This window comes from Arvicola amphibius, chromosome 6 (assembly GCF_903992535.2).
Source record: "Arvicola amphibius chromosome 6, mArvAmp1.2, whole genome shotgun sequence".
Taxonomy (NCBI): Eukaryota; Metazoa; Chordata; class Mammalia; order Rodentia; family Cricetidae; genus Arvicola; species Arvicola amphibius.
Window position 1 is genome coordinate 28,836,596 of NC_052052.2, and position 12,291 is coordinate 28,848,886.

The 12,291-nt window shown below is 40.2% G+C and overlaps 1 protein-coding gene across 10 annotated transcripts in view; it reads left to right on the forward strand.

Annotated features, from left to right (window-relative positions):
• The window catches only part of LOC119816258 (microtubule-actin cross-linking factor 1), a 319,531-nt gene that overhangs the window by 217,595 nt on the left and 89,645 nt on the right, over positions 1–12,291 (forward strand). For all 10 annotated transcript variants that reach the window (XM_038332756.2, XM_038332759.2, XM_038332757.2 and 7 more), the window contains 5 exons: positions 1,223–1,431; positions 1,883–2,200; positions 4,438–4,604; positions 7,253–7,409; positions 10,280–10,397. In XM_038332756.2, the coding sequence (XP_038188684.1) occupies positions 1,223–1,431; positions 1,883–2,200; positions 4,438–4,604; positions 7,253–7,409; positions 10,280–10,397 (969 nt within the window). The remainder of the gene's footprint in view (positions 1–1,222; positions 1,432–1,882; positions 2,201–4,437; positions 4,605–7,252; positions 7,410–10,279; positions 10,398–12,291) is intronic.

The window sequence follows — 12,291 nt, forward strand, 5'->3', positions numbered from 1 at the left end:
ACCACCCTCAGTGACACACTTTCACAACAAGGCCATCCTCCTAGTCTTCCCATCTGGGGATCAAGTGTTCAAGTGTCAAAGACTCATGAAGGAACATCTCATCAAGCCACCACACCTTGTCACTCAAAAAGCAAAAAATAAGAAATAATTATTGTTGAGTTCATCTAGAACATGCTTCTAGTACCGGTATGGAAGTCAGGGCTTTTTATAGTTAGTTGTTATGTCTCTTCTACCGGTGCTGATTTGCAGTCTTCATTTAGTTAAGGTATGGCATGTTACGTAATTCCTGGCTCTTACTGAATGCCAAATAACTAATTATTGAATTTGGCTCCTATACTAATATACTTCAAAAATATTCCATTTGTTTTAATGTCAACTGTTTTTAATTAATGTATGCAATTTAAATACTTCCACTTTCTGAGTATTTTGTTTGTTTGATTTTTTTTTTCATTTTGTAGTTGAGGCAGGGTCTCACTATGTAACAATGACTGTCCTGGAACTCATTATATAGGCCAGGGGAACCTCAAACTTACAGAGACCCACCTGCCTCTGCATCTTGAGTACTGTGATTAAAGGCATACACTACTGAGCTTCCTTCCTTCCTTCTTTCCTTTCTTCCTTCCTTCCTGATACCAGAGACTGTAAACGGAGACTGCACGTTCTTTTCTTGGCCACCCAGACCCGAATAATTACACTAAAACTATATTAATTACAACACTGTTTGGTCAATGGTGTAGGCATGTTCCTAGCTAGCTCTTACATCTTAAACTAGCCATTTCTATTAGTCTATGTATTACCATGTGGCAGTGGCATTACCTTATTTTGTACATGTCCTGTTCCTTTAGTGACTGGCTGGCATTCTCCTTTGGCAACTACATGGAGTCTACCTGCCTCCACCTTCTTTGTCCCTGCATTCAGTTTAGTTTTCCCACCTACATATATTCTGTCCTGCCATAGGCCAAAGCAGCTTCTTTATTAACCAGTGATAATAAAACATACTCATAGCATACAGAGGGAAATCCCACATCAAGAGTATGTTATGTATGTATCCTACCTAGCCTTGAACTCACTGTGTAGCTCAGGGTGGCCTCCAAGTTCTTCTGCCTCTTGTCTCCTAGGTAATGGGATTACAGGCATGCCCACCACACCCAGCTTTTTATTCTTCAAAACACCTTATAAAACTAGTATCCAGTGTTTCTTCTTTGTGGCTTTGATCTTCCAGATTCCATACTCAGCCGCTTCCAGAGCCTCTCCTGTAGCTTGGCTGAGCGCTCTGCTCTGCTGCAGAAGGCGATTGCTCAATCTCAGAGTGTTCAGGAAAGCCTAGAGAACCTGTTGCAGTCCATGAGGGAAGTTGAACAAAACCTGGAAGGGGAGCAGGTGGCATCACTCTCATCAGGAGTCATCCAAGAAGTCTTGGCCAACAACATGGTAAGATTTTGTCCTGAGTTTTACAGTAGAGAATGTGTTTGTCTTCTCTGTAATAATATAACTTTGAAAAAGTAACAGGAGAATAATTCTTATCCAGGAATCTTCTTAAAGGCTTACAGGTGTTGACTAATCCATGCAGATATTTCTGCCACTCAGACTGGGAGTGTAGCTCAGTGGTAGAGCACACACTTTTAACATGTTCAATCCTCAGCACCACTAAAAAGAGAGAAAAATTTTTCTCCCTGATTTCCAAACCTCTGTTGAACCCAAAGAAAAGTGATGGGATCAAAGTAATTTGGTGAGATGGATAGAGAACTAAAAGGATTTAGCATTCTTCAGGTTCATACAGTCTTCCAATCTCATTGATCATGGAGTTATTAAAAGTTATTAATTAATGACTCATATATTAGAGTAACTAAGCCCTAACTGACAGACTCATTCTTGATGACAGAAACTGAAACAAGACATTGCTAGACAAAAAAGCAGCTTGGAAGCCACCCATGAGATGGTCACTCAGTTCATGGAGACTGCCGACAGCACCACAGCCTCAGTGCTTCAGGGCAAACTGGCAGAGGTGAGCCAGCGTTTCCAACAGCTCCAGCGCCAGCAGCAAGAAAAAGAGAGCAACCTAAAAAAGCTCCTTCCCCAGGCAGAGATATTTGAGCAGCTCTCCAGCAAGCTTCAGCAGTTCATGGAAAACAAAAGTCGAATGCTGGCCTCTGGGAATCAGCCAGATCAAGATATTGCACATTTCTCCCAACAGATCCAGGTAAGGATACATACCTGCCATCTTGGTATAATAAAAGGAAGGGCAAGAAAAGAGCTAGCATTTACTTAGCACAGACTGTGTCAGTAATGCTGGAAACTTTACTTTCATTGCCTTTGAATTATGAGACCCAGCTTGTAAACTTAGTTGTTTGTCCATTCTGAAAAAGTGTGGATTTTTTTTCACTTCTGCTATATAAGGTTATTCCCAGATCAGCAGGTTCATCAGCTCACTGTAGTTATAACCATATGCAGATTGATATAGTCTTCACTCTGACATATAAGAGGAAGAGTGCACAGCATAACCATTATATTTTATTAGTCAAAGCAGGTTTTAAGTACTGTCAGAGTCCAGCTAAAATACCCATACCCAACTTTCAAAGATGTTGGAAAATAGTATATTTATATATACTATATATATATATCTACAATATATATATATATAACAATATTATATATATAACAATATATCTAGAAGTGGTAGAACTGGAAGTAATAGGTGAAAATATTATCAACTACCACTAATAAATACCTAGGAGTACAATTTCTGGGTCATAATATTATGTATACATTTAACCTGAGGAAGGAGTGTCCAATTTGAGTTCCAGAATTTCTAGATAGCCCACATTCACATCTGTAGTACCTTACATACATTCCTACATTATTGCCTTGTTTATTCAGCGTACTCTTTTACTTTTCACATTTCATTCATGGGAAAGGGATTGCAAGTGGGGGTCAGAGGACAATTAGCATAAGTCCTCCTCTTTACCATGTGGTACAGGGTACCAGGTTTCTACATTGCTTTTCTGTTGCTGTGATGACATACCGTAACCAACACAACCTAAAGAAGGAGAGTTGACTTTGGCCCTTTTAAGGTTCCAGGGAGTAAGGGTCTGTTGTGGCAGGGACAGGTGGTAGCAAACAGCAGGCATGGTAACTAGAACAGGCAGCAGAGCTTATAGCCTCAGTCACAAGCATGACACCGAGAGAGAACCGGAAGTGGGTAAAGGCTTTAAGCTCTCAGAAGTGGCCCTCACTTCTGATGTACCTCCTCCAGCAAAACTATACCTCCAAAACTACCCAAGCAGTGTCAACAAATGGGAACCAAGTGTTCAGATACCTTAGCCTGTGGGGGACATTTCCCATTCAAACCACCACACCAGGTGTAAGAGAGAGAGAGAACACTCCTGTGCTGGCTTAGTCACTTCACCAGCCCCACCCAATTTTCTTTTTCCATTTTCTAAGTAGTATATTAATATTTTGTTTTGGTTCCTAAATTTTTTAGTTTTATTTTGAGTCATTTTAGAATTTGTAGTAAAGTAGGAATGGCTCAACAAGTAATAGCCTTCCTTGATTCACCAATTGCTAATTATTTTCTCTCTTTATAAAAATATCAGAGAGAGTTTAATTATGAGTATTATTCATTATTTGTGGTATGCAAAAGTTTCACCTAATTCAGTCAGTAGGATCCCCTTTAAGCTGTGTTCTTATGTCTTTCTGAAATATTGGCATCAACATAGGAGTACTTTCTAATTTTCTTGTCTCATACCTGAAACCAGTTGTTTTCCTGAAGAAGCCCTGCTTCTGGTAGGGAATAATGGTTAGCAATCAAAATCTAGACACTAGATAAAATAGATAAACTATTGGGATATTGCTTCTAGGTCCTGTCATCAGGTATTATTAAGAATACATCATGAAATCATGCTAATTATCCAACAGAAGCACAACACTTTAGGATTCTTCCTTTATCCCACATTTGTATCTTCCTTTCCTGTAGGGAGAATCCTGGTTCCCACCAACCTCATATACTATATATATAAAAATTTGAAATTGTGCTATTGTTTCTACCACAACACACGCATATTAAATAGAATTGAAGATTTTGTTTTTGTTTTTGCATGTAAAACTGAATGCAAGTTTGCTTCTGTAATCCCAGTGCTCCTGCAGGGGTATGGGAGGCAAAAACAAAAGAATCCTTGTAAGTTCATGGGCCACCTAGCCTGGGCATATGGGGGGGGGGGCAAAAAAAGAGTCCCTATCTCGAACAATATGGAAAGTGAAGACCTGCAGTTGAGGATGTCCTGTGACCTCCACATGCACAATGTGGTATGTGCATGCCCACACTCACACATAAGAACACACAAACCACGAGATACGTACATACACACACACATGCACAGAAAGATTTTTTAAAAAGTAAGATAATGGGTCAAGCAATTTAATATGTTGCTTGCTCAACAGGAGCTCACTTTGGAAATGGAAGACCAAAAGGAGAACTTAGATACTCTTGAACACCTAGTTACTGCGCTGGGCTCCTCTGGCTTTGCACTGGACCTGTCTCAGCACCAGGACAAGATACAGACACTCAAGAAGGATTTTACAGAGCTGCAGAAGACAGTTCAAGAAAGGTAAGTGCTCATCTGGCTTGGTCATTGATACAGAGCTAGTCTTGTCTTGCTGTGGGATGAGATGATCTTACTTCCTTACCATAAAAAGTGGTGTCCAAAACTCTGCTACTGAGCCCATACATCAAAAAGGGCCTCCTTTCCTAGCAGTGGTAGCTTATGCCTTTAATCCCAGCACTCATGAAGCAGAGTCAGGCAGATCTCTCTGAGTTTGAGGCTAGCCTAGTCTACAGAGCTAGTTCCAGAACAGCCAAGGCTACCCTCTCTTTTTAAAAAAAAAAAAAAAAAAAAAAAAAAAAAGTTTCTTCTTTAGGTAAGTTACCTAATACACTTCATGTTTATTGGTCTCTATTGTCAGTATTCAGGCATCTGTACTGGCCTGACCTTGGAGTATACGTCCTCAACTGTAGCCTCTAAGAGCACCTCCTGTGCACATTCACTATGTTCCCCTTTAAAAGGACCCTGCCCACCTCCCATCTCTCCCTCTCCCTCTTCCCCCCCCCCCCCGTCTCTCTTTTCTCTCTTCTCTTCTCCCACTCCTATCCCCAGAGGCTAGTCTCCCCTCTCTTTCCCCCCATTTCCATTCACTTTCCCCCCAGTATAAACCCCTCCACCTGAGCTCTGTCACATGGCATTTTTCTCTCATGAGCCACTTCTTTTTTTTTTATTGTTTTATAAATAATACCATTCAAAATTTCCACTTCCTCCCCTAATCACCCTCCCACTCCCCCTCCAGTCCTAAGAGAGCTCAGGGTACCCTGCCCTGTGGGAAGTCCAAGGCCCTCCCCCTAAGCCACTTCTTTTAAATTACAACATCTATTATTAATTGATTCTTCTCAGTATCAGGTCTGAATGACTAAAAGCCCAGGTCATCCGAAGCAAACAGAACAAATTTGGAATAGTAAGTAGGATTACAACTGAATTTAAAATAAGCACCAAAACTAGAGACTTCCTAGATATGATTATGAGTTTCATTCATGGACTGGAGAGGTGACTTAACAGTTAAGAATACTTGCTATTCTTTCAGAAGACCAATGTTTGGTTGCTAGCATCCACAGTATAATTTCAGGGAATCCAGTGCCCTCTTTTGGCCTCCTTGGGCACATGGTGCACATATAAACAAGCAGACACACACATGTACTTGTCAATGTCCTTTGAATAACGTTGTTATTTCAGAGAAACATCCAAATTCTTCTTTTAGCACAGACACAGGAATGTATGACAAATACTTGCCGATTTTAGTTTACTGTTAGATTACTCACGATTTCCCATTAGGAGTCTCACATGGATTTAAGATCATGAATAAGACTTGTTACTTGGTTTAGATGTAGATGCAATATTGATTTATTGATGACTGGAGGAAAAGTTGCTCAAACCAATACTTGGAGCCATGTGTGGTGGCACACGCTTGTCTCAGCCAGCAGGAAGTAGAAACAGAATGATCAGGAAACTAGTGTGAAGCCAGCATAGGCTATAAGAGACCCTGCCTCAAAAATAAATAAATACTTAGCAGCAGATTGAGTGGCTTGGTTAAGGACAAAAGCCAAGAGGGCTTTTTGTCTTCTCAACTGTTGAAGCTACAGGAGAACCAGGATCTCTGAATTGATCCCTGATATGTCCATTCCTTGGTTTATTTTATTTATGGGCATGTGGAGCCCATGGCCAATCATCTAACTTCTGTGAGCCTTAAATTCAGCACTCAAGTCAGATTTCTTTTTTTTTTCCTCTTCTTCTTTTTTTTAAAAGTTTATTTATTTATTATGTATACAATATTCTGTCTGTATATATGTCTGCAGGCCAGAAGAGGGCACCAGACCTCATTACAGATGGTTGTGAGCCACAATGTGGTTGCTGGGAATTGAACTCAGGACCTTTGGAAGAGCAGGCAATGCTCTGAACCACTCAGTCATCTCTCCAGCCCTTCTTTTTTTTTTTTTAATTTTGTGTGCATTGATTGTTTTCCCTGCTTCTATGTCTATGTGAGGGTGTCATATCTTGGAGTTAAAATTGCTGTGAACTTCCATGTGGTTACTGGGAAATGAACCCAGGTCCTCTGGAAGAATAGCCAGTGCTCTTAACCGCAGAACCACCTCCCCAGCACCAGATTTCTTTTTTAAGACTCGTGTGTGTGTGTGTGTGTGTGTGTGTACATCTGCATGAGTTTATACTTAACACATATATACATACAGGCTCTCAGAGGCCAAAAGGCAGCTTCTGAAATGAGAATCACAGGTGATTGTAAACCACCATATTGAGAACCAAAGCCAAGTCCTTGTTACGTACTCTCTCCATCTCTCCAGCCCTGAAGTTAGTTCTTGAAACAGTTGAAGTCTAACAGAGCTGGACTGGAGACCCAAAGGCGGCATTCTCTCCATTGAATCACAGTCCTAAACAGCAGGCTCCTTTAGCTTTCTCACTTTCACTTTAGCCTAGAGTCAGATTAAAGACTTCTTTCCCTAGAAATGTCCAAAGAAGGGCAATAGAGTCTTGAGTGATGCTTTTCTACATTGTGTGTACAGCCAAACCTTACTATGGAAAGGAAGGGTCCTGTTAGGAAATTGGTGCCTAGAGTCCCAGGATGAACCTAATTTTAGTTCAAGTCCATTTTATTAATCTTAGTCTAATGAGTACCAAAACATTTTTGTTCACAGAAAGAAAGATGCATCAACTTGCCAGGAGCAGTTGGATGAATTCCGGAAGCTGATTAGAACCTTCCAGAAATGGCTGAAAGAAACTGAAGGAAATGTTCCACCTGTAGATACTTTCATGAGTACTAAGGAATTGGAAAAGCAGATTGAACACTTGAATGTAGGTAAACAAAAGGTCTCCAGGAGTCTGGCTAGAGAGTAGTTTGAAAGTGTATACAGATTGAACTCCAGATACAATAGGGGAGGTAGCTTGAAAAATCCAATTTATCTGTCCACACCGGAATTCCCTTCTTCACGTGGTTTCGTTTGCCTACCTAGAACTGAGCACAGCAAAGTTTCTTATTTCAAAACCAAAAACAAAGTTAAGCATGGTGACACGTTGTTTTAATTTCAAAATTCGGAAGTAGAAGTTGAAGAAATTCCTGTCAGCCTATGTTACTTGAAACATGGTTTCTCCAAATCTACCACAGGCTATTTCTTAGGTGCCACTCACGATATGATAGGAAATTTAAAATACATTATAGAAAAGATTGGTAAAATTCCATTTCTTGAGAAGCTTACATTTTTATCTTGTGGTTGAGAATTATTATTACTCATGCTTAAGATTTAGAGAGCTTCATATGAGCAACTGACCAGACACTGGGTCAGCAGGCTTGGTGAAAAGAGCTAGAACTTCTCTAGCTCATCAGAAGTGAGAAACGCTGGCTTGGAAGATCCTTCATGGCTGGAACCAGTCCTCCACATTGACTCACACTCACACAGGATCTGACTAAATAACTGCCATGTGTTTGTCATTTCTCTCAGCAAAGCAAGCTGAATCAAAAGCAGATGAAAGAGAAAAATCTGGTTATTTTCATAGAGTAGAAGCTAAGAGAATTTGCTATTAGAATAACCAAAGGAGCCGGGCAGTGGTGGCACACGTCTTTAATCCCAGCACGTGGGAAGCAGAGGCAGCCGGATCTCTGTGAGTTCGAGGCCAGCCTGGTCTACAAGAACTAGTTCAGGGACAGCTAGGGCTGTTACATAGAGAAACCACGCCTTGAAAAAACAAAATAATAATAATAATAACCAAGAGGATAAGAAGAGGTCCCTCAACTTCATTAGTTCATTGGGCCCTTAGTGTTTCAAGAAAAATTTTAATCCTAATACAACCTAATAATTCCACATACTAAGTACTCAGATCCAACATGGTGTCCAACAAATATCCTTTTTTTGTTTTTTGTTTTGTTTTGTTTTTTTGTTTTGTTTTGTTTTGTTTTTTCGAGACACGGTTTCTCTGTAGCTTTGGAGCCTGTCCTGGAACTAGCTCTTGTAGACCAGGCTGGCCTCGAACTCACAAAGATCTGCCTCCTCTGCCTCCCGAGTGCTGGGATTAAAGGCATGCACCACCACTGCTCAGCTTCCCTGAAAATTCTTAAATATTCTCCATGTCTGCACATCATTTTAAGTATGAAACCCTACAATTAAGAGTGATTAGTTTGACAAGCAGTGACTGCCTGCCAGTCTCTCTCCTTTTTTTTTTTTTCACATTTACAAATTGATATCATCACTCAGTGCTTCCCTCCCCTGGGTCTCCTCTTGTGGCCTCAGAGTTCATTAACTATACATATTTCTACAATAGCATTTATTGCATTATATTCCGAACTCAGAACTATGTCATAAAATCAGGTATGGAGTCCCAGTACTCAGAGGCTAAGACAGAAACTTAAAGAGGCCAGCCTGGGCTACATAGTAAGACACTTTGTTAAAAACCAAAAACAAGTCCAGGCGAGATTGCACATTACCTTTCATGTCTGTTGTGAGACAGGCAAGTGAGTCTCTGTGAGTTTGAGGTCAGCCTGGTCTACACTGGGAGTATTACACAGCCAGCATTACATAAAAAGACCATTTTTGTTGTTATTTAAAAAAAAAAAAGAAAAGCCAAGCCGGGCATTGGTGGCACACGCCTTTAATCCCAGTACTTGGGAGGCAGGTGGATCTCTGTAATTCTAGGTCAGCCTGCTCTTCAGGACAGGTTGGGCTACACAGAAAAACTGTATTCCAAAAAACTAACAACAATTTTAAAAAATTAATGAGGGCAGGCTGGAATATATAAGATCCTCATCACACATACACACACAAAAAAATAGAAACAGAAAAAGGAAAAAAAATCCTAAAACATAAAATTAAATAAATAAGTCAAAAGGGAACTATGTCATAATCCTCTTGATTTTATTTTGTGTCCTCAGTGTTGGGGTGGTGCCTAGTCAAAAAATATTTGATATGTGACCAAATAAAACAAAAGTTTTTGAAAATTTTAGAGTATCATTTTTGCATTTATTGACTGACTAAGCCAGTATCTTCTAATGGCTGAGTACATAAGCTTAGGGTTTTTTGTTCATTTGTTTGTTTCATTCGTTCCTTCCTTTGTTCTTTTTTTGTTTGTTTTGTTTTGTTTTTATTAATTATGTATCCAGTGTTCTGCCTGCATGTATTCCTGAAGGCCAGAACAGGGCACCAGATCTTATTACAGATGGTTGTGTACCACAATGTTGATGCTGGGAATTGAACTCAGGACCTCTGGAGCAGCAGCCAGTGCTCTTAACCTCTGAGACATCTCTCCAGCCCCCTTCCTTTGTTTTTTGAGACAAAGTCTTACTATGTAACTCTGGCCGCTCTAGGATTCACTTTGTAGACCAGTCTGGCCTTGCATTCACAGAGACCCTCCTGCTTCTGCCTCCAAAGTACTAGGATTAAAGGTGTGCATCACTACACCCAGCATAAGCATAGTTTCTTGTCAAAGTGGAGAGATGGCTCAGCAGTTAAGAGTTCTTGTGGTTCTGGAGAAGACCCAGGTTTGGTTTCCAGCACCCACATGGTGTTTTACAACCCTCTGTAACTCCAGTCCAAAGGGATCTAATTCCTTCTTCTGGGATGCACATGTAGTGTGTGTGTGTGTGTGTAAAATGGTAGGAACTATGTCTGTAACAGCTGTCCCTACTGATGAAGAAAAGGCCAGATATTACATTTACCAATTTGGTTCTTTAACAGGGTCTTCTAGATGACTGGGCAAGTAAGGGGATTCTGGTGGAAGAAATCAGTTGTAAGGGGAGTTCCTTAGAAAATCTCATCATGGAGATCACAGCACCTGATTCCCAAGCTAAGACAGGTGAGTACAGGTTCTTCAAAATGGAATGACTACATGCACCACTCAGCTTGTAGCCCCTGGAGACGTCTTTTTGTTTAACTAAACTAAAAATCAAAGTTGAATATGGGAAGAAAGAAGCCCACAAGACCATGTTCTCTTATTCCTATCTGCTTCTTGCCCTGCTAAACAATGCTGCTCCCTTTTACAAAGTTCGTGTATCAGTGAACCTGGGGGCCGCCCGAGCTGTCAGAGAATGTAGAGTTGTTTTTCATCTTGGGGGCTTTTCCTGCTTTGAGCAGTAAAGATTTTTTTGTTTTGTTTTTCAAGACCTGTGCAGGCTGTCCTAGAACTCGCTTTGTAGACCAGGCTGGCCTTGAACTCTCTGAGATCCGCCTGCCTCTGCCTCACAAGTGCTGGGAGGCAGAGACGAGACAGGCGCCACTGCCAGGCCCATGTAGGTTTTTTTTTTTTTTCTGGTTTTTTGGTTTTTCAAGATGGAGTTTCTCTGTGTAACAACCCTGGCTGTCCTGGAACTCACTTTGGGATTAAAGGTGTCCTGACACCACCTGTAGTAGTTTGTTTTTAAGACAAGGTCTCACTGTGTACATCTGGCTAGCCTGGAACTCACTATGTAGATCAAAATGGCTTTGAAATCACAGAGATTTGTCTGCCTCTGACTCTCAGGTGTTGGAATTAAAGGTTAGAACCATCACACCTGGCTATTAATACTTTAAAGTTAACTGTTTCTTTGAATGCTCCAGATGTAACATTTCACAGAACTGATTATGTGTATAGTCTAATATAGGACTTCATATACATTTGCTCTTTGTTGTTATTTCAGTGAAGTAGAGTTTAATAAAGATATTTTAATGTAGGCTTGAACTCAAGAATTATGAAAAAGGTATTCAGAAGATAGTAAGACATACCCAACTGCGTGGGTCTAGGTTCCCACAGTTTTAAGAAGCTTTACTCCAAAGCCAGTTATAGTGGTAAATGCATGTAATACCAGAACTTATCAGCTAGAGGGAAGTGAATTCCATAGTTAAGGGTTACTCTCAGTCACCTAGGAGATAAGGCTGTATATAAACTTTTCTCAGAAACAACAGCAACAACTAAAAGAAGTAGTGCTCTAATGTATGAACCTCTTTGTTGGTGAATTATCAGCATGTGGCTAGATTAGGAGTCAGTGACTTGTTTCTGTAAATATCCAGGTAGTGAGAAGCCTTACAGACCATATTCTTATATACCTCCATCGCTGTGGCATAAAAGCAGCCATGAACAAAATTTAAATGATGGTGTAGCCGGGCGGTGGTGGCACATGCCTTTAATCCCAGCACTCGGGAGGCAGAGGCAGGCAGATCTCTGAGTTCGAGGCCAGCCTGGTCTACAAGAGCTAGTTCCAGGACAGGCACTAGAAACTACAGGGAAACCCTGTCTCGAAAAACAAAACAAAACAAAACAAAAAAAAGATGGTGTTGCTGTATTCCAAATGATGTTTTTATTTTTAAAAACAGAAAAAGGGCCATAATTGTCCACTGGGCTATGATTTGATGATTTGATGGCTCCTGGTTTAAATTGGTTGTTTTTCATGCTTTTTAAAGTACCTTCATTAGGAATTTTGTTTATTTGATTGACTTTCTGTTTGGGGGTTTAAAAAGGATGCTGGGGATTGAACCCAAAGCTTCATGTGTGTTAGGTGCTAAATGTTAGTGAGACTATTGATTTGATTTTAATGAATATATTAAAAAATTTGAAGTAGTATTATTGGGTGGCTGCTTCATTGTGTGGTATTGTGTTTGGTATCCTATCCATAAAATGTGGTTCATACAATCAAGTAGTTGCAGATGTTGGCATATGTTTTTAACAGTTCACTGTTAGAATACTATTAAATAATACTGAAAATGATGTAGGGGGC